We start from the raw sequence: 23,041 nt of genomic DNA on the forward strand, positions 1-23,041 counted from the left end.
TATACATAGAGACAAACAGTTGTTGTATTTAAATGAATATAAATTAATTTAAATAAAACAAAATGGTTTCTCATATTTAATTAGACGGTTAATTTAAAATTAGAACAAAAACAAAAAATATTGTTTATTTTGTTGTGTACACAATTTTTAATAAAGTAAACACCTGAACCTAAGTAAACACTTTTTTAATTGTCTAGTTTTGATGCATGCTTTGTATAAATAGTTTTTAGAAGTTTATTTATTGAATATGTAGGGTTGTTTTGAAAATTTTGAAAATAAAATGCTAAAAATCTAAAAAGTTTTGTATTTAGAAAGTTATATTTGGATTAAATAATTCCAAGATTTTTTATCTCACTTATGCAATTTATTTTTATTTAATAGTAGTAGAGTAAAATGTTTTTGCAGCGCAAGAAATGTTGCAATGTCACAGTACGTTGCAAGCAAAGAGAATCAGAGGTAGAACTTTAATAAAATTCTAATTTTTGAGCTTTTTTATATTTAAAGTGCTCCTAAAAAATAATTTCCAATTTAGAAAAATCAAACCCTCTAGATATAAAAGAAGTTTATTTAAACTCACTTCCTTTAAAATAATTACTATTTATTTGCTCTCAAATCAAATATTTAAATAAAAGAAAAGTCCTCTATAGAAAAACAATGCAAAAAATTATTTTTTACCACTTTTTTTTAAGGGCATAAGTGTATATACATATTTGATTAAATTGATTTTTTTTACCCTCTAATAAATCATTTATAATTTACGTTTTAAATTGGACAAATCTCATACAATAAAAGAGGGTTATAAAAGCAGTTATTATTTGCATATGCTAAAACACCCAATAATTGCTTCTTATTACAATTTTTCTGTGATTTTTGACCACTATAAATATTTGTTTTGCACAGTCTTGCCCTGAACAATAATATTTCAATATGTTTTATATGTTTATTTTTATTTAGATATTTCAAACTACCTTTTTAAATATTTTTTATTTATTTTTGAATTTCAAACTACCTTTTTAAATAGTTTTTATTTAGATATTTAGAATTTCTTTTTTAACAACCCTCACCCTTAACAACCCTACTTCACAATTAAGTAGTAGGTTAACAATTAGGTAGGTAACAGTTTGTTGAAAAAAAAAGCATACAATAAGCATAATAGTCTTATTAAGCATAATGAAACATAATAAACATAAAAGAGTCTTACTCAGCAAATGAAAAAGTTCATTGCATTAGATACACATTATACATATATACATATATTATATACATTTGTATATTTGTTATATACATTAAATTCATATACATTATACATATATATATTTATACATACATACATATATATATATATATATATATATATATATATATATATATATATATATATATATATATATATATATATATATACATATATATATATATATATATATATATATATATATATATATATATATATATATACATATATATATATATATATATATATATATATATACATATATACTAATATATATATATATATATATATATATATATATATATATATATATATACACACATATATATATATATATATATATATATATATATATATATATATATATATATATATATATATATATATATATATATATATATTAGGGTGACAATTTTTTTTCAACTTTTTAACTTTTTTTTGAATTTGAAATACCACTATGTGAAGAGCTGTTCTATCTCACCTTAGAAGTTCACCAAAAAAAATTCAGCTCAAAAGTCTAAGAGGAAGTGCTTTATGTAGAATTTGAGTTTTATGCGAATAACTCATTTTTAACAGTTTTTTGTGGTATAATTTAAAAAAAAATGGCATGTAAGATTAAAACAACTATATAAAAACATTTTTCTAATATTTTAATATATGTTTATTAAAGATAGCTTAATTTTTTCTGAGAAATATTTTTAGGTATTAATTTGCGATGTTGACTGACTACTAATAGGATATTTTGTCATTGTTCTTCAATTTGAGATGAGCCAACAAATTGCTGAATTATTCCGATATTTCTTTCCACACAATCATTTGTGACACTTAAGTTTTTAATAAAAAAAAACAAAGTTGTTGTAAGATTCAAAATCTTCTAAGTTGCCTCTAGTATGAATGGTATATAACCAAACCTTAATCTCACTAACTAAATCCAGTATGATAAAAATAAACCAGCTTTCCTCTGTAATCAAGTCTTATAATTGAGTTTTATCATTAAGAACAACAACTGTTAGCTTTTTTAAATACATAAGTTCTATTTCAGGTACTTTATATGAAAGTAAAGTTTCTAAAATGGCTGATTTAGTTAGAAGATCAAGACGGGAATCAGCTAAAACCATAATAACTGCCTTAGGAGACAAGTACCAAGAATGAGCTTGCATACTCTTCAACAGTGCGTTACCTGCCTTTAAGTTCCATTCTTTCTTTATAATTTGTGCATTATTAAAAGCTCTAAAGTCATTTAAAACAGAATGCTCAGCAAGACTAGACTTCAAAAAAATGGGTGCATTGAACATTGCGATTATGAAACACATCTTAGAACGTTTTCTTTTTGTTGTTCATGTAGATAATTAATTACTAGTGATGAAATTTCAAGTACCAAGTGATATATGGAATCTGCCATAAAACGAGCTGCATGACAGGCACCGGGCTGATAAATTTTAAAATCTTTTAACTTATCAGAGTTGATGTTAAAATAAAAAGCAAGATATTCTACAAGATGCTTGTAATCATCCTTTGGGAAAGTTGTGTTATTCAGAGAAAACTCTATAAAACTCTTTGCTTCAAAATATAAATTGTATATACCTAATCCAAAAGTGAGTGAATTCTCAGAAAACCTTTTAAATTTATATTTAGCATCAGAAGCAGAAATTAATGACAAAAATTCCTCTATCTCTTCCTAAAGTTGGAATAAAGTGTATTGGGCCTTTGCTTTTAATCCCACTTATTGCTTTGTGCACATGAGTAATGTGCAGTTCGTAAATATGATGTCGACACATTAACCAAAGCAGTGGTTTCTTTAAAATTCTTTTTAAAATCATAATTGTTCCTTCCAATCTGCCTGTATTTGTAGCAGTAGTATCAGTACAAACTGCAAAAACCTGGTCAGGTACTTCAAAATACTCCAATAGATTTTGTATAACTAAAACCTGATCAAGTGCTTTTCCAGTCTTACTTTATACAACTCCAAAAAAAAGATCATCTTTATGCCTAAATTCTGGGCTTGTAACATAAACAGCAATTTGATCGCAGTTAATTTTCTGCTTCAGTTTTTCTTCAATATGGCCAACTATTTTACCATCAAAATGGAGAACAAGTTTTTTACCTCTTAACACATCTCTATAAATTTCTCGTATTTCAATAACTTTGTATGTTACAGTTTCATTACGTTTCTGCCTCACAGTCTCTCTATTTAATTTTAAATCTTTCATTTCTACACCTAAGTAGTTCATTACACAAGCAATAAACATAGTTTGATCTCTGTAACTTATCCCTTTTCTTACACTTAAAGGTGATGTCGCTGCTATAAGACCATCTCTGGTAATAATGTTATGATCAATAATGGTAGTTGCATGTGCTTGTTTTTCTTCATTCATTTTAGATATTTGGTTTATATTGGAATTGTCTTCTTTCTACTTCGAACTCGTATCTTTAAAATCTAGATAAAATATAAACTATAAAGGAGTTTTTTTACAAAGGCTTGATAAGGACATTAACAATTTAATAAAGCAAATAAATACCTGATTCTAAACATATCCTTTCTTTATTGCAATTTGGTGCCACTTCCAGACCATAATCAGCTGAAAGACACTTATTGACTTCAAGGCATACAGCAATATCTTCTTCAATTTCCATTATGGGTTCAAAAGAGCCATCTGTCAACATTTTCTTCCTGTGTTTTTCATACCTAACATATCTCTCCATTCTTCTTTCAACTCTTGCTTCTAATTCCTTATCTCTAATGTGACTAATGAACTGAACTCTTTCATTCCTCTGATCTTCAATGAATGAAAGATCTTCCATTAACTTTCTTTGTTTCTAGGCATATCGATACTCTGACGGATTAGTTCTTCTATGTTTGCTTTTCCAATATCAAAAAGACCTTCCATTATACCCTAAAAAAAATTACTTATAGCTATATATTAACATACTCTACACATTAAATGTTAGTATAAAATATTATTATACAGGTCTACATATATTAAAAAGTAATGTTATATGTCTTTACTTGAAATTCTATAATTTTTTGTTCTCTGATATCTATCTTCCAAGTTAGTTTTTCTTGTTTTACCATAAGCTGCCACTTTTTGTGAAGTTTTACAAATTTTTCAAGAATTTTTGATTCAGAAATTAAATAGTTGCCAAATCCGCAGAGTTTCCAGAGGTTTAATATTTTTTTTTTTTTTTTTTTTTTTTAGATTATTCACCTCCCCAAGGCCCGAGAGGCCACTACAGTCGAGGAGGCTACTCATTTTTTTGTGTTTTTTTATTTTTTAGTTGTTATTCGTGGTGAAACCCTCTCTCAACTCTTTAACTCCGAAACACGAACCTTGCTGAGCTAGGCCGCTGTGCGGAGAAACTAAGTTGAGCGCTGTACTTCTAGGGACGTGGTGGGAGTCGAACTCCAAACCTCTCGCTTACAAAGCGAGCGCTCTTACCACTACACCACTACCGCATCTTACCACTACACCACTACCGCATTTTTCGGAGGAGACAAAAGTTTTCATTTTCTCGCTAACATGTAGGGTTTTCTTTGCATACCATATCAAAACTTTTGCCAGTTGCTCATGCAAAGTTTGTTTTTAAGCTTTTAAATCGATTTGACCTAGAAGTAATAAAATATTGGTAATGTCTTAAAACTGTTCCATTGGTAGGGAGCTGATAAGGTGGTAATTCAGAAATAGGTGATTTAAGTAGATACAATGGTCTTCTGACATTTGTAATTAAGATATATAAAAAATTGTTTTTTATTTTTTTTGCTTTTCCCATCCTCATCTGTTAATGCAATATTTAATTAGTTTTCTAAAATCATAAATGTGCAGGAAATATTCATTTTATTAGTTCATAACAAAGAATAATTGAGTTTAATGTTGACAAAAAGTAAAAAAAAAAATAATAGAAAAATGACAATATCATAAAAATCAATTTTTACATAAAGCACTTAGAATGGTCAAAAACAACTTTCCTTTATATATATATATATATATATATATGCACACACATGTTTTTGATCTATTCAAATAATTGAGAATAAAAATGAAGTTTGGTAGAACTAATTACATGCATACACACACAATAAGGTGGCTCTGAAAACACCATTTTTGAGAAATGTTTGCTCCTACTCCCTTAATGTGTTCTTTATAATCAAATAACACTAAGTTTCAAAAATTTTGATATATAGTTATTTTTTAGAGGTAGAGGCAACCCTTAAGCATCAAAAGGTTCCTAATATTATTAAAAGTATTTTTTTATAAAGTATGTCAACCAGGGTCTCAAAAGAAGTCAAGTTTTATAAAAATTTCAAAAACGGTAATCATGTTTAATAAAAGCATTTCTAAAAAAAATCTTTTTTTATGATGTTACAAAAACCATTGTTTTTATGGAATAAAATCTAAAATAGTATTGTTTATATAAAAAGGTTATTGTTTTGAAATTTTTTTTAAAGCTTTTTTGAGACCTAGGTTGATTAAATTTTAAAGATTTTTTTTTGGTAATATTAGGGGCCCATCTGATATTTAAGGGTCTTGAACTACACCTAAAAATAATTTTTGTAAAGAAACACTTGTGCTATATAATAACTTAGTGTTATTTTATTATATAGAACTCTTTAAACAGGTAGGAGAAGATATTTCTCAAAAATGTAGCTTCAAAAGCCACCCTAATATACATGTATATAATAATAGCTTCTAAAAGTTAGACTCTTAACTAAAAGTGAATTTTGGATCCTGTTTAAGTAGATTTTAAATAAATGTTTAAACTTATTTGGTGCAAGTTTAAAAATATTTGTCTTAAATCTTGAGGGTTTGGTTTTTCTAGATTCAAAATAATTTTTCATCTGGATACATATATATTTTCATCTGAGTACATATACCATCAAACATTTTATTTATAAATTAGTTTACCAATATTAGTTTTTAAAATTTAATTTATGTTTATAATTTATTATTTTCTGTAATTTATGGCTAGTTATTATTTTTATTAATATATTTTTTTACTGGTATTGCTTTAGTTATCATTTTTGATTATTATTTTTCTAGCCAATTTGTTTAAAAATGTTTGAAAGAGATATTCAAGTTTCACGTTCTTTTGTTAAAACGATTGACTTGGAGAATGAATTAGAGGTAATCTATAATTTTAAGTGAAACAATTACTAATAATGTAATATTTGATTTTATAATCAGGGTTATTTTTTTTAGGTAGAAAAATGTTTGCACCAGTAAAATGTCATCTGTGTCACCTTTGACACATGACAATTGTTTAATTTTTATAGTTGATATATATTAGGAAAAGTTATGCAAACTTTTTTTTACATTTTGTCCATCGGTCACACAGCTGCCAAATTTTTTCGCATTCTTTCCATCAATAGGTGAACAAAATGTGACCAATTTTAGTTCTCTAATAATTACAACTTACATAATTTTAGTTTTTATATTTATTAAGAGAAATCTAATGATAGTTTATATCAAACTAGTTGCATTGACTCGTTGACTTTTTTTATTAAATTAGTTGCATTGACTTAGTTGACTTGAGTATTTGAGTATTGAAATTTGAAAAAGTTAAAGTTATATATAAGTAATTTTACTGTGATTAATGTTGTGTGATTTATTTACATCTGTGTTACCAGAATGGTACAATGTTATTTTGGAGAGTTTGTAGGTAAAGAAAAAGTATATTGTTATGTAAAATTATCATAGCATGTTATTTTAATTATACGTGAAGATCACACATTTAAAAAAATTAAGTTATAAAAAAAAATTATTATTTGCTGGATTATAACTAATAAATGACGCAGATTAACAAGTGTTGTCTGATATGTATTTAGTATCCATAGAAACCAAAATCAAAATTAATGTCACTGTTGGAACTACAATACTCATATTAATATATAAAGCAAAAATGATCCTAAATTCTCTTTATGTGGTTTATTTTTTTAGTAAAAGTGAGTTTTAGTAGCTTTTTAATTAGAAGTTATTTTGTGTTTTAGAAGTTTTAATTAGAATTTGTATTTGTATTGTAGAATTGAATTGTAGAAAATGTATTTAGAAGTTTTAATTAGAAGTTATTTTGTGGAAAATAAAACATCTTATATTAAAATTACATTTTTTTAAATAAATGATTTTATTGTGAGTTGTAAGCATGATTTTAAATTGTAAGTTTTTATAAAGTTGTTTTCTCCAAAACAATTTATTTAGTTTATTCAAAACATGAATAAAACAAATAAATAATATAATAAGAATAAAATAAAAAATAAATAAATAATATAATAAAAAATAATATAAATAAATATAATAATATAAATAAAATAATATAATAAGAATAAAATAAAGAATTGTTGTTATTAATTTAATTTTTAATTTTGTTTGTTAAATGTTTTATCGACTTTTGTTTTGTTTTGTTTTTCAGTTGTTAATCTAAACTTTAATCTCAAAATATTTTTTAGTGAAAGCCTTTTTTATTTTAATTATTTTTTTATTGATTTGAAAACTTAAAAAAAACAACTGTTGTATACAAGAGATTGGGTAACAGGTCAATGTTGTTATTGCACCAATGGATTTTCTATAAAATCAATGAATTTAAAATATAATAGATTGAAGTTTACTGATATTAGTCTGTTAAAATTAAAAATTTATTAGGTTAATGCAACAAACAGTAAATCGAAATAAAAACTAATAAGATGTCGCTATTCCGTAAAAAAAAAATGAAGTTAATATGTTAAAGAAAAAGCATTTCATTGAAATTAAAGTGAAATTAGGCAAGATATAATTTTAATATAACAAAATATTTTTTATATTTGTGAATATAGGGGTTATTTTATTACAATATTTTTACATTAATACATATTAGTGCTTAACATTAAAAAAATAACAATATTTAACACCTTTCTGATACAAGGGCTACTAATTATACAAACTAACAAGGTTGGGAGACCTATATTACTCAGTTTGTAAGCAAGCTTCTTAAACGCTTTAATTAAACATTAAAAACTAATCAAATATTTTCAACATAGCAATACACTAAACAAATTTTCTATTACAATTATAATAGTTTTTAAAATATACTTATAATACTTTTAACATGTTTATAAAAAACACACATTTATAATGGTTTAAAATAAATCAACGCTAATAAAATAGGCTTAGATTTACGATACAGTACAGGCCTTGCTATAAATAAAAAATGCTTAATGCATTAGCTTAATGCGATATTTGTTGTCATAAAATTCTCTTTATTTTTTAAAGACATTTTTTTAAATATTAACGTTTTTAAATTTCTGCAATAATATTACCGCATAAGGAGTTAAATGTTATTTAACGGCTTTTTTATTATTACTATAATGGAATGTTAATTTTTTTTATTTTTTTTTTTAATATTAAATAATTAAATTTAATAATACATTTTTAAAAATGTTTGATATTAACGAATTTCTTTCTTTTTTTGACATTTGCATAAATGAATTAATATATGTTAAAGTTTTGAATTTTTAAAATAATTATTTCTTAAATTTCTAATTGCGGCTTTGCAACTACAAATGACTTTTATTTAAAAAAAATTAGCGAGTAATAAATTAAATAATTACATTAAATTATTTACTTTATTTATTAAAAGTTTATTATTTTATTATTAAAATTATATCGCTGTATATATCATTTATTAAAAAATAATCGCTGCGATTTAACTTGCGTAATAAAAAAAAAAAGTTTAACTTAAAAAATTTTTTATGCTGCCGATTATTTAGAATATGATTTTGAGTAAAAAAAAAAAAATGTTTAGGAAGGAAAACCGAAAAAATAATTACGATAAAAATGAGCTAATTTTTTTTTAAGAATAAATAAAATTTAAGTATTGAACAATATTTAGAAATAAATTTGACAGTTAAGTTAAACTCTATCATGAACTTTAATTTTAATAAACTTAGATATATTTTTTAAATCAAAATTAATTTATGTATTTTTTAAAATCTAAATTAAATTATATATATATATTTTTTATCAGAATAAAATTATATATTTTTATTAAATTAGTTTTAAATTGAATCATATACTTTTTATCAGAATTAAGTTATGTTTTTTTGATCTTTGCTTCAAGCTTAAAAAATCAATCATAATAAAATAAAAACAAAATAAAAATAAACTTTTAAAAATATTTTTAATAAAAACTAAATTGTAAAAAAAGGTAACAAATTTACTTTATCTGATGATTGAAAGGTTTCATAATTTTGACATGCATTGACACCTATCTGAAAGAAAATTGGTACCAAAAGGCCTCTAATGTGGTCTCTAGTGGTACAAAAAGGCCTCCAATCTTTTTTTTAAATGAATCTTAAGTGAAAAGTTTTAAAGTGAAATAATGATCAAAACAAGAATAATTATGTACGCCAAAACAAATGCAAGTAACAATATAAAGTTTTTAGTTTTACAACAGATTCAAACTTACAGTGTGATACCAGATGGTACATGTCTAAAATAACAAAGTCTAAAATAACAAAAACAAGTCTATATAAACTTAGTTACTAACTCTTTTATACACGTTATTGATCAGCTGGTCATGTGAAGAAAAAAGTTTTAATAGTATTTTTAATAGTATATTTAATTTTTAAAGTATATTTAATTTATAAAGATTTTTTAACAATTTATGTCTTACATATTTATGTCACAGACCAATTTATTAAAAAAATACAATATCAAGAAACAGCTGTAATGTCTCAATCCAATACAGCTTTTCCATGAATAAAGTATGAGCTGATGTTTATGTAAGCCTTTATAACTCTGTTTTTTTTTTGTTTTTTTGTAATATTTACATGCTTCTATTTGTTTCGTTTTTTTACCCTTAATTTATAATTTTCAATTTTAATACACCTTACTAACTGTACTATTAATACAAAATTAATTATAATAATAAGTATGTAACATCCTATAAATCAACAAAGTAATATTTTTAATGTACTAATAATAATAGTATTATTACATAGTATAATTAAATTGTTATAATAGTTTTGCTACATAGTGTACTTACTTTTTTTTACTATATATTTATTTTTAATTGTTTCAACATTCTCTTTCTCCCCCCCCCCTCCCCCTCCCCTTTACCTACAAAACTCCAAACTTAACACAAACTCATCACTTGAGAAACAACTTTTTTTTCTTAATGTACTATTATCCTTTTTAATTGTTTTTTAACGACTAATTTTAATTGAATTTGTGTATGATAAATTAATTTAAATACAAGTTGGGAGGGGTCTTCAAGTGTTGTACAAAAGTGTATGGGGGGGGGGGGTGAGAGAAGGTTCAATTTAAAAATGTTTATTTCTTTTTTCTTATTTATCACAATTAACCAGCTAACCAATAGAAAAGTTAAATTTCTTAATTACTAAAGATCCTAGTTTGCCAACATAAAAGGTATAGGGGAGTTAAGGATATAGTGTTCCTCTATGCACACACTTACCACTTCTTATACACTGGCGCTGAGTAAGGCGGACTTGTATTTCAGACAACCCTTTTTTTGAGTCCTCAAAGAACAAGTTTTAGCAGTGTCGTGGCTAATGGGTTGGCTTCACCTCCCTCCCTTCCACCTCTCTCCCTTCCACCCCCCTCCCCCTCCCCTCCCTCAAAATAAAAAAATAAAAAAATTTAATTTCAAAATTAAAAGTCAATTTTCTAAATTTTTGGCGTATGTATTATATGGGCTGCTCCTTACTGTTCAATTGATTTAAAAAATTCAACTTGGATTGAACACACTTTATTTTTAATTTTTGGAACAAGCTTATGAAATTTTTAAAAAATTTTATTATAAATCAAGAATTTTCTTTTTTTTGTTATAGGCTGGTATATGTTATTGTATATCAATATTAAAAAGCAAAGTTTATTTTATTTAATTTTGTCTAGATATATTTAATTGTCTTTATACTTAATTTAAACAAGAAAAATCTTATTACAGGAACATACTGGTTGTGTAAATTGTCTAGAATGGAGTTCTTGTGGAGAGTAAGTTTACTTGTTATTAGGTTAAAGAAGGAAAAAAAGTTCATTGTTCATTGTTGAATGTATTTTTTAAAATTTTTTATGTGAACTTATTTATTTTAAGTCTTAAAAGCAACCAGAATATTCTAATGTTAATTATTTTTGGCATTTTTTTATACTTAAATAGTATATTTATGTTTTACTATACTTAATATATTTATACTTTATTATTATAATTACTATTGGGAACAGAAGCCCACATAAGCTCAGAAACAATTCAAAATTGGTTATATTGAGATATTATTCTTATGTGAATCATTTACTAATAGGTTTGCGGATAGCGTGTTATATATTGAAATCCTGAAAGCACCTCTGAGTAGCTTTCTGAGCAGTTAACTACAGCAAGCCTATAGATCAATCAAATGCACAGGGTTGTCACTTCAAGCTAGATAGTAGATATTGTCCTTTTTTATTAAAAACAGTATCACAATTGTTTTTTAATAAAAAAGCTCAGACACTCTGACTTAACTTAGTTAAATGACCATAAATAAAAATGTAAGCTTATCTGGTCCGTATAAAGGGGTCATGCAATGTAGAATTTGTTTTTCAATTTTCAAAAGCTTTGTCTTCCCTATTGTTATGATAAGAATGGACAATTTATCAACCTTTTCTCTTCCAGTCATCTGGAGCATCAAACCCAATGTACAATATGTGCATTGTTTGGTTCAAAATCTTGGACAATTCCAAAAGCAATTTCTTGCCATTTTTTTTTTATGAAGTTGTTAGATGGTTGACCTATATAGAGTAAGCATTTCAGTACTTAATCCAATTGCTATCAAAACATCAAAAATGACCTTCATAGCAGCAGCATTCCATTTCTATCAAGTATAGATACATTTAGAGCCATTGTATTTGTGGTGGAGAAGTTACAATACTTATATATGGACCTGGGTCTTGATCTTTGGGCTCAAGTTGACTTTTTTTTGATTCAGCACAATCACTGCTTTCCAACACATCTTTGTTTAGCCACAGCTTTTTGCTTTTCCAACACAGCTTTGTTTAGCAATAAAAGTTTTTTTTTTAGTAAAAAAATATTATCAAGTTGAGATTGGGGCAATCTCATTTGCAACTTTTTTTTTTTCCTTTGCTTTTGTTGTTTTTAAAGTAGTCATAGTTGATCTTGTTAATCTTGTTAATCTTGCAGCCAAGGGTTTCTTTTTAGCTTTTAAAATATCCTGTATTTAGGATACATTATGAGTTCCATATCCTTAGTATAAGCCATGTTAAACAGTTCTTCTAATGCTTTTAAAATGTGTTTTCCTTTTATTTACATTTTGTTTGATTTTTTTCAATTATTTTTATTTATTATTGTTCAGTCTTTTTAATAGAATCTTGTTGATGAAATCTTGTTGACGCTTGGTTAGAATTTTAGCTGGAAACCAAAAATCTTTAACTCTCTTGATTGTGTTGGTTGCAGCCTAAAGGTTTAAAAACCTGTTTTCTTGATGGCTGATGACAATTTGCTTTCTTCAATCCCTTCTGCAGGAGTTTCCTGCTGCCTTTGTTGCCAGTGAATTATTTAGGCTTGAACTATGGATCAGTCATGTTGTAAATACATAAATTGCCATGCCAAAATTTTATATAGGCTCCCTTTGACCACCACAAAAAGAAGCTTTAACTAACTTTGACTGCCGTGCAGTAAAGCACAAACAAAGTTCATCCAGTTGTAAAAATAAGCTTTAACTCTTTCATGTCATATTTTATTAAGAAAATGGCATAATGGGATTATTTGTCTAAATCACACAGTTTTAAAATTTATTAAAATATTTTATTGCAAAATTACTCTGTACGATTAAGTTATGTTCTCATAAGTGTGTGTTATTTCTTGTTTTTTGATTAAAATTTTTTTTCTTTAATCTTTAGCTATTTACTTTCTGGTTCTGATGATACTCGGATAATTCTTTGGGATGTCAGAAAAAGAAAATCAAGTGTAAAAATAAATACAACTCATCAAGGAAACATTTTTTCAGTCAAGGTTTTAATATTGATGCTTTTTGAATAATGTTTGTACAAAAAAATTTTAAAAATAGGATTGTTTACAATCAACCAATACAATCTTATAATGGTTAGCAACAATCTTGTAACCATTGTAAGGTTGTTTAGACCTGGTAACAATAGATTAAAAGTTTTCATCAATATATTTTTAAGCTATCTAGAATCTATTATAATCTTTTAATCTGATATTTGCAATCGCCATAGTTTTTACCTTATTCTTCTGATAACATCGTTGCATCTTCTGCAGCTGATCGAGTCATTAATCTGTATAATGTAAATACAAAATCAGAAATTCATTCATTCAAATGTCATTCTGGAAGAGTGAAAAAACTAGCTGTTTCAAACCATTCCCCATTTTTACTTTGGAGTGGTTCAGAAGATGGCACCTTACGGTAAACATTTACTTCAACTGTGTTCTATGTTTGCTTTTTCTTTTTCATTCTTTATATAAATTTGTGGTAAAATTATATTTGTTAATACATTAGGTATATATAATTATTAAATAAAAAATTGAAAACTTTATTAATTAGTATCTTTTTTATTTTTAGGGAATTTGATTTACGAGAGGCCTATCATGATTGCTCGTCTTCTTGTTCTAATATTCTTATTAATCTTCGACAGCATGTAAGCTATACTAATGAAATCAAATGTATTCAAGTACATCCAACTTATCCAGAACTTATAGCAGTAGGTTGTAATGATGCTTATTTACGTTTGTTTGACAGAAGAATGTTAAAGCACGGCAATGTAGCAAGTTTAAATGATAAATGTGTAGATTATTTTGTACCAGGTCATTTACTTCCAACATCATCAAAATGTCTTAAACGAAGACTTTTTGTTACTACTCATATATCTTTCAGTCCTTGTGGTACTGAGGTTCTCCAAAATCTTGGGGGAGACCATATATACTCTTATAGTTTATTGGAGAAAAAAAATTCTATTAAGTTCAAGTATTTGCATAACAATCATTTTGTAACTCATGATAAAGTTGAAGATGTTAATTTTACTAATAAATGTGCAAATGTACTGAACAGTGCAAAGAATAGTATTTTAAATAGTAAAGCAATGAAATTAAAAATGAAAGGAAATGAAGCATTTACAAAAAAAAATTACTATAGAGCAATTGTTTATTACAATAAGGCGCTAGCAATTTTTCCATATAATTCAGTTTTGTTAGCTAATAGAGGAGCTGCTTTGATTCAACGCAAGTGGTAATAATTTATTTTTATTATTATTATTAAAAGTAAGTTTTTTTGAAGTTTTTTTTATTTTTTAAATTTAGTTGTCTTATGAGACTTTATTATATAGGAATGGTGATGTATATTTTTCTTTGCGCGATAGTCAAGCAGCTGTGGCGCTTGATCCATTTCATCACAAAGCTTTCCTTAGACAAGTGAAATGTCTACAAGAATTAAAAATGCACGGTGAGGCCTTAAAATGTTTTGAGTTGTTTAAAGAAAAATTTCCAGAGGAGTCTCAAAGTGCTACTGCCAAACAACTAGAGGCAGATATAAAACAATCTATGAATGTAAAAAATGCAGGTAGCATTTATTTTTTCTATAACATTTTTATAAAAGCATGTATATGTATTTAGACTTATTTTTAATAATAAGTACTACCATTAATAACAAGTTAACACATAATGAAAGTGACAGTAATTGTGAGTTTCATAAAAATCAAAATTCATTTTATTTTAATTAAGTTACGTTTTTTACATATCCATGAAAGTGTTATTTTTTATTTAAATATAAAAACTGAAGCCATAAAAAAACTTTTTTTAGTGGTGTTAGTACTGATTATTACTACCATCACCAGAAAGGTAAAAAGCACTTTTAACAACACTATTAAATCATGTCACTTGCTTTTGAATCTGTTCCAGTTTTTGAGCATGTGCCAGAATGCTCAAATGATGCATGATACCAAAAAACACTAGATAAAATGCTGATATTTTTGGCCCAAAAATACAAGTTGCTTTATTAGTTGAGATATATTTTTTTAATTTCACCTTTTTGTTGGGTGCTTATTATTGTGTATTCTAAATATTCAATGAGGTCTTGAACTGATTCTTGAAAGTTATTTATTAAAATATTCCCAGGTAATGACATTGCTGTTGTTTCAATGTGTTTCCACCAAGGCCAATAATATTGCAGCATTTAACTTACTCTTTGAACCAAATCTTTGAGGGTCAAGAAACGAGAAAGATCAGCCTTAAGTTTGATTTTAGGGCAAAAAAGTTTGTATGGTTAAAATTTGTTATCTTAAATAAGAGTTCATGGGGCGCTCATCTGCATCTGATGTTATGCAAGCATTCATAAATTGTATTTCTGATATAGATAGTTCAAAGATTTTACAGTTGTCATCAGGTGGACCAAATGTTAATTTGATTTTTCTAGATTGAAGAAATGTTAGTTTGATTGTTCTAGAGTTATACTGACAGGGGTTAGGAAATTAATTTGGGCAGCGGTACCCCCTCCAGCCCCCACCCCCTTCCAGCATTATTTAGCAGAAATATTGCTGAAAGTAAGTGTTTTTTAACAAGATTTGCCGTCAAAAGAAAAAAGAAAAAAAGAAGGTCCTCAATTTTGAATTTAAACCCGGTCGGCGCTGTCAAAAATGGTCAAGAATAGCCCCGGACTGAGGTGTAATAACATCTGACTAACAATATCTGAAATTTCATTGATATCTAATATCATCTACATTAAAAGGATATGAATATCAACATCTGTGCAAATACATCTAGAGATTTTACAGTTGTAGTTACATCTTTTCAATTATGTTAAGAAGGACTACATCTGTACAACTACATCTGTACAACTACATCTGTACAATTAATTATAATAATAAGTTTTGTTTGCATAGGTGGTGTGAGAATTAAGATTGTTTTAAAAGGATTAAATCACTCCTTGAAAATTACAAAAAGTTTATCACATATTTCGGTACTCTTATAAAAAGTAAACAACCTGATCAAAAAATAAAAGCTAAGACTGAAAACCATCGTTCCTGATCCTGTTTTGTCTGCTTAACTGAAATTTTTTGAGGTGGTTTCTGAAAAGTTAAACAGTTTTTTGAGACATTTTCAAACAGGCAACCAATATTTTCATATATTATACTTGCTAGTATAGTTGATGACTTTCTAAGGCGGATACCTACTAAAAGATGTTTCTAAGGCGGATACCTACTAAAAGATGTTTTAAATAAGTGTAGCAATCTTTATTATGAGCTTCAAACAATTTTAATTAATACGAAACATTAGGAAACCTACAAATGAAATTGATAATGGTTTTGATGCTAAAAATTGAGCTAATTTAAAAGCCAATTTACACTGAATTAAGAGTTATATTCAAAAAAGAGGTAGGGTAGTTTTTAGCTGGTCTGTTAACACACCTCCTTGAGAAGTCCTGCTTTGAAGTTTATCATAATATGCACTGCTGTAACCATTAACCCAATTTCAAATCCAAATTATAAAAATATTTGCATTAATAATTTTTTGATTCAATTACAAAAATGAGATAAATATGTTTGTTTGTCACCAAAGTCTACTGAACTAGCAAAAAGTCAATATTAAAAGTTTTTAGAAATAGTTGACTTAAGTCAGAAATCTTTTTAAGATTTTGATATTAATAGTTTTAATAAGTTCTTCTCTGAATTTGTTGGGATGAATAAAGTTTATCAAAATGTTTGGAATGTTTTTAAAATAGTGCATTCGCATAGTCAATCTTCCATTGAGTGTGGCCTTAATATTAATTAACAACTTCTTGTAGTAAATCTAAAAGTAAAATTTCTTATTGTGTTACACCTTATTGAAGATCAGTTGTCTTCCATTAAAGAATACCCAAATACTATCAAAACCAATAAAAAATGAAGCAACATGTAAAAAGATCAATAAAAAAATGTTGCAACTTGTGAAAAGAGTAAGCAGTCAATATGAAGAGTGCAATCGCAGAAGCAAAAAAGAATGTATGAATTTAAAAACTTAGGAATGTAAAGAAAAAAGTTTTAAAAGACCAGAAAAAAAGTCTTAGAAGATAAGAAAATAGACAAAGTACAGAGTTTTACAAAATGAAATGTCTGACAAGTTACCCATAAATGCAGAAAAATAATGTAGTTTTGTAAAGCCATTTTTTTATCAAATAAAAATGTTGTTATGAGTTGATGATGAGTTTATGAAATAATAAAAAATTTTGCCACAAGCATACTAAACATGTATAAAAATATTAATTCTACGTTATACAAAATGGGAATGTAATGGAAATGCATCAAGTCAAATGAATTAGTGAAAAAGTAAAAAATTAGTAAAAGTTTTTTTTTTAAATAATTTTTATAGTATTTAATTTATTTTGTGAAAATAAAGCAGAAGGTTTAGTTTTTTGGGATATTCTTAAAAGTAACAAAACAGTAAATTTATGGACATCGCTAAATGTTTTTAAAATTGGTTAAAATCATGTTTATACAATAAATTATTTCAAAAGAAAAAAGGAACAAAAAAAAAGGTGAAATTAAAAAAATATATCTCAACTAATAAAGCAACTTGTATTTTTGGGCCAACCATGTTTTGTGTTAGTTGGCGCAACTGCTTTGAATTTGCTATTGGTATAATCACATTTTCTCTTAGTTAGTACAACTGCGTTGAATTTGCAGTAAGATCAACCACAGTTTGTGTTAATTGGCCCAATGAAATAAAAATTGTTGGTACAAGAGTTAAAGTTGTATTGTTTGTAAAAAAATATTGCACCATAAGTAGTTTTGTACCATTATTTAAAATATATAGAACTTAAAATGCAAAAGAGTTGAAGTATTGATCAAATTAAATACGCCAATAAAATAAAATGTGAATGCAAGTTATTGTGCTAGAAAGATTAGGTTCAAAAAGTTTATTTAAACCTCTTAAGGTCAAAAAAGAAATCATCCAAAATTTTTAAAGGAACTTTTTTTTGTCCATACCAGTAATGGGTCAGGGTAACAACATCAGTTTTTGCTATGTCTAATAACATCTGTTCAACAACATCTGTAAATATAATGAGGTATAGCTACATCTGTCCAAACTATATCTGTAAATTATGTTAATAATAACTACATTTGTACAGCTACATCTGTAAATTCTATAGATGTAGTCTATAGATGCATCTTTTAAATTATATTAAAATACAGGATTTTATGAAATGATTAAATTATAATGTCTTATTTTTACCAGATGTAGTTACATATATGGTTTTTTTCAATTGTAGTTACATCCAGAAAAAAGTATTAAATGCATGATTTTAACTAGATGTAATCACATATAAGATTTTTTTCAGATGTAATTACATCTGGAGGAAATTTTTCAGATGTTATTAGACTTTACCAGATGAAATTACCAGATATAGTTACATCTTAAAGATGTTGTTAGGGGTAGTTTAATTTCCAGATGATATTGGACAGATGTTGTTGTAGTAATAATAAAAATAAAAAGTACAGGTTATCTTGGCAAAACTGTACATCTTATACTACTCTACAGATGTTGTTGGACAGATGTAGTAATCTTTTACCTCATTAATTACCTATTGCTATATATAAAGTCTACCAAAATTTAGATGTAAAACCAGTTTAAATCAATTCTTTTTTTTCATGGCTGATATATATATTTTTGATGCTTTTATACAAAATTATTTTTTGTTTTTTAAATGTTGTTTTTACTAGCGTGTTTTAAAGTTTTTAATAAAAAATGTAAAGTTATAATCTTCTTGACTTGAAATTTTGTTCATTTTAGATATACCCTCTACTATATTATACCCCAATAATTCAATAAACTTATTATTTATTTTTGAAAAATTTTAGTTAAATATGCAAGTGCAATACTTTTAAAATTTTTTTTATCCATACTGAAATATTTTGTTCAAGGTTTGTGTTTCAGTTGGATATGATACAAGAAAGAGGGGAGGGGGAAAAGAAAGGGATACAACAGTTAAAAAACAACTTAGTTTATCTTAACTTTAGTGGACCCCTTGCAAAGGTAAATATTTATCAAAAAAAAAAGTTGTCGCGAAAAATTTACTTGCAGTAAAAGATTGAAATATGCAAGATGAACTTAAAAAGATTTTTTTTTAATATATTTTCCTCCCAGGAAGCCACTACAGTTAAGGAGACTACTTATTTTGATTTATTTTTTATTTTTCTATTTTTTTTTTGGAATTGTTGTTGTACTTCGTTCTTAACTCTATAACTCCATTGACCAACAAACAAATTGCATTTACTTTTAATTGCAATGTGCCTATTTTTTTAGCTTTTACAGAATTAACTTTTACTATTATGTATTATATTTTTAATTTTTTTGTATTGTTTTCATTTTTGAACTTGTCTTAAATCTTTGTTATTGATTTACAATTAATTTATTTATTTCGCATTTTTTTCACATTTAGAAAATAATTCTCGTTTACCAGAGAGCAAACATAATAACAAAGATGAACATTCTAGGCAAGAAAAATCTTATGATTTCTCAAATCGTTTTGTTGGTACATGCAATATAACAACTGATATAAAGGAAGCAAGTTATTTTGGCGCATATGGGCAGTATATTGCTGCTGGAAGTGATTGTGGTTGCATGTTTATTTGGGAGCGTAGTTCTGCTAATATTGTAAAAGTTTTACATGGAGACGAATCTATTGTAAATTGTGTTCAACCACATCCTACAACTTGCTTAATTGCAACAAGTGGCATTGATCCAGTTGTTCGCTTATGGAGTCCACAGTTTGAGTCAAAGAAAAAAGAACTAAATATACAAGACTTAGTTTGTTCTAATCAAAAAAATTTAAACTCTGATCCATTAGACGAAATGCTAAGGACTATGGGATACATACCTGCACTATCTGATGATGATGACAGTGATGAACCACGCGTAAATTGTGCCACAAGTTAAAAGTTAGAACATAGTTGTCACCAAAAAAATTATATTAAGTATAATAACTAATAAAAAGATAAATATAAAATATATATTTTTGTATACAGCTAGAGTTAATTCTTTGTAAATCTTTTTTGTATTATTAGCTGTTTATATTATTTATTGTAAATTTTTTTGATTTTCATTTGTTGACTTTTCTTATTGGTTGCAGAATCTGCCAAATAAAACTGATGAATATTTATAAAATAACACTAACAGCTCTAATGTAACATAATTTTTATTGTATTTATTTAAATGAACCTAAATTTTATCCTCTTTTCTTGTATTTAATACTAACTTACATTGTTATTATGGAATAGAATCTAAAAAATTTAATAACCTAATTTATAATATTGTATTAAAAAAAGAATGAAAAATAAACTAGTATTTAAATGAGGCTAATAACTGGTGGAACTACAAAAACATTTACTTACCATGGTGGAACCACAAAATATTTACTTATCATGTACAAAAATTGTCCTGCTTGTTATAGATGCTAGTGATATATTTGCAATATATGAGAAAAACTTCTGGTTTTATGATTAATAAAAGATTATTTTTTACTTTTGAAGCAATATAAAGTGTATAACCATTATTAAAAACTCTCAGAAATAAAACTCTGGTTTACAAAACTCTGGTTAATAAAACAGGATTATTAAACTGTTTAAGTGAATAATCAGAAAAAATTATTTGTGATTGTTCTGGTCGGTCAAAATATTTGTAAACTACCTAATGTTTAAAGAAAGTTCTTCTGTATGTTGCAACAGAATATAAAATACTATATAGTCTAACTAAAAAGTTTTCATCTTTTTATCAACAAAATTTGGGCATTTAAAAACTACTTTTAATTGCAACATTAATTGTTGAAATGACTACAAATGCAAAATAAAAATTGGCATATTTAGAGCCTAATTTGTACAACAATTTATAAATTCAATTCAAGTTCTATTTGTTTTGTTTCATATATACAATATATGATATGTTTAATATATACAATATATAATATGTTTCATATATACAATATATGATATGTTTCATATATACAATATATGATATGTTTAATATATACAATATATAATATGTTTCATATACAACCAGAGTTGTGAAATATACTAGCAACCATGGTTTAATTTTTGATCAGGTTTTGCGCATGAAATAATTTATTTGCTAAATTAACTATACTTTTTTTGATGAAAGGTAAATTAAGTTTGTTAGGGATTTTAACCTAATAACTAAAACTTAAAGTGGTTGGAGGAGTGGTGAGACTTATTGGGTCATCTCCTGAAAATATCTGCTACAACTACAATATCTGTTTGGACTATTTAGAAAAAGTATAAAATTTAATAAATCAGACTTTTTTAAGATATGTCTTATTTTGAAAATCTGACAGAAAAGTTTAAATGTTGTCTGGAAGATGTATCAGGTTTATCTGAAAAATAAAGGATTTTACTTTAAAGATGAGATTATAATTAATTATAATTTTAATGATAAATTACAATGGTGCTTAGGAAGATTCATTGCATTTTTGGACAAATTGATTTTGGAATATCTTTTTTTAGATTGAGTTTCAACTTATTAAAATAAAGTTTACCAGCAAAGCCTTTGTAATGTAAAACTCATTAGTTGTATACACCTACTGTATGTAAATACCTTTTTTAAATTAAAAATTGTATGTATATATTTTACTTTTTTATTTTTTACTTAATTTAAAGGAATTTAATTAAGTCTTTTTTACTTAACTTAAGGGAATGATAAGTCTTATGCTTACTGTCAGGTTACTATCAGTCATTATTTTCATTGTGATTGATAAAAATGTGCAATTTATTTACTTTTAAAATATATAGAACTTAAAATGCAAAAGAGTTGAAGTATTGATAAAATTAAATATGCCAATAAAAAAAAATGTGAATACAAGTTATTGCTAGAAAGATTAAGTTCTTATAATTTGTTCAAACTTCTTAGAAAGTCACATATTAGGGTCACTACTGTGAACTCTCTAAAGTATTATTTAAGTTTAATATTTGTTTTTAACCAATTTACTCTTTACAAATTAATAAATACTATTTACAAATCACTAAAATATAATTTACTACATACATACAACTACTAAATACATATAACTACTAAATACAATTTACAAATTTATTACTAATAATAAATTGTAAAATACTTTCCTTCAACAGGCTTGCCGATGTTCTTGTTATAGGTGAGGTATTTATACAAAAGTTCATATATTTGTGCATATTTATATAGTTACATAGTTTACATATATGGCATTCATATATATAGTGTCCATTGTTGTCATGCTATTTCAAATATACACAATCAAAATTATACTCATACAATATATATATATATATATATATATATATATATATATATATATATATATATATATATATATATATATATATATATATATATATATATATATTTCAAGTTATTCACATAATATAGTTTAAAAATCATAGTAAGTATTATTACATAATTACAAATTATTTAACCCTGTGTTACATACAATACACAGTGTTAGCAATGAAAGAGTGTCTGTGTGTGTGTGTGTGTGTGTATAATTTTTATATTTTTTATAACATTGAAGTATAGAGTAAATATTTAATTAAAACTTAATAAATATTAATAATGTAAAGTGGTTGTAGTTGTTAAAGTGGTTGTTTACAGAATAATTAATAGCTGCAGTTGTGTATGTGTGTACTGTTAATTGGTATAGACATATTTGGTCACATGATCATTGTTGTGGTATGACCGTTATTCTGGTATGATCATGGTCATATTTCCATTGTTGTTGTCAACATGTTTGTGCCTAATAGTTTTTCCATGTCTAAAGTATATTTTATTGTTAAACATTTTTTACTGTAAATAGAA

At 25.8% G+C, this 23,041-nt stretch overlaps 1 protein-coding gene across 2 annotated transcripts; it reads left to right on the forward strand.

Annotated features, from left to right (window-relative positions):
• The first annotated feature begins 64 nt into the window (after positions 1 to 64).
• Positions 65 to 20,303, forward strand: LOC100206865 (WD and tetratricopeptide repeats protein 1). 2 transcript variants are annotated; one of them, XM_065793488.1, is made up of 8 exons: positions 65 to 456; positions 6,271 to 6,354; positions 11,168 to 11,214; positions 13,114 to 13,225; positions 13,450 to 13,637; positions 13,794 to 14,456; positions 14,554 to 14,786; positions 19,641 to 20,303. In XM_065793488.1, the coding sequence occupies exons 1-8, from the start codon at positions 394 to 396 to the stop codon at positions 20,135 to 20,137; spliced, it is 1,887 nt and encodes a 628-aa protein (XP_065649560.1). In that variant the 5' UTR covers positions 65 to 393; the 3' UTR covers positions 20,138 to 20,303. The 2 variants fall into 2 exon arrangements, with proteins under 2 accessions (XP_065649560.1, XP_065649561.1); XM_065793489.1 differs by having other exon boundaries at positions 302 to 456; positions 14,554 to 14,669.
• Positions 20,304 to 23,041: the final 2,738 nt, after the last annotated feature.

The sequence above is a fragment of the Hydra vulgaris genome, chromosome 03 (assembly GCF_038396675.1).
Source record: "Hydra vulgaris chromosome 03, alternate assembly HydraT2T_AEP".
In the NCBI taxonomy this organism is placed as follows: Eukaryota; Metazoa; Cnidaria; class Hydrozoa; order Anthoathecata; family Hydridae; genus Hydra; species Hydra vulgaris.

What these genes read in the sequence shown, in the direction of transcription:
- LOC100206865 (XM_065793488.1), top strand. Translation starts at nt 394, where the DNA reads ATGTTTTTGCAGCGCAAGAAATGTTGCAATGTCACAGTACGTTGCAAG. An exon ending in GCAAGCAAAGAGAATCAGAG is followed by an intron (nt 457 to 6,270) that starts GTAGAACTTTAA and finishes TTATTTTTCTAG; the next exon opens with CCAATTTGTTTAAAAATGTT. An exon ending in GAATGGAGTTCTTGTGGAGA is followed by an intron (nt 11,215 to 13,113) that starts GTAAGTTTACTT and finishes TTTAATCTTTAG; the next exon opens with CTATTTACTTTCTGGTTCTG.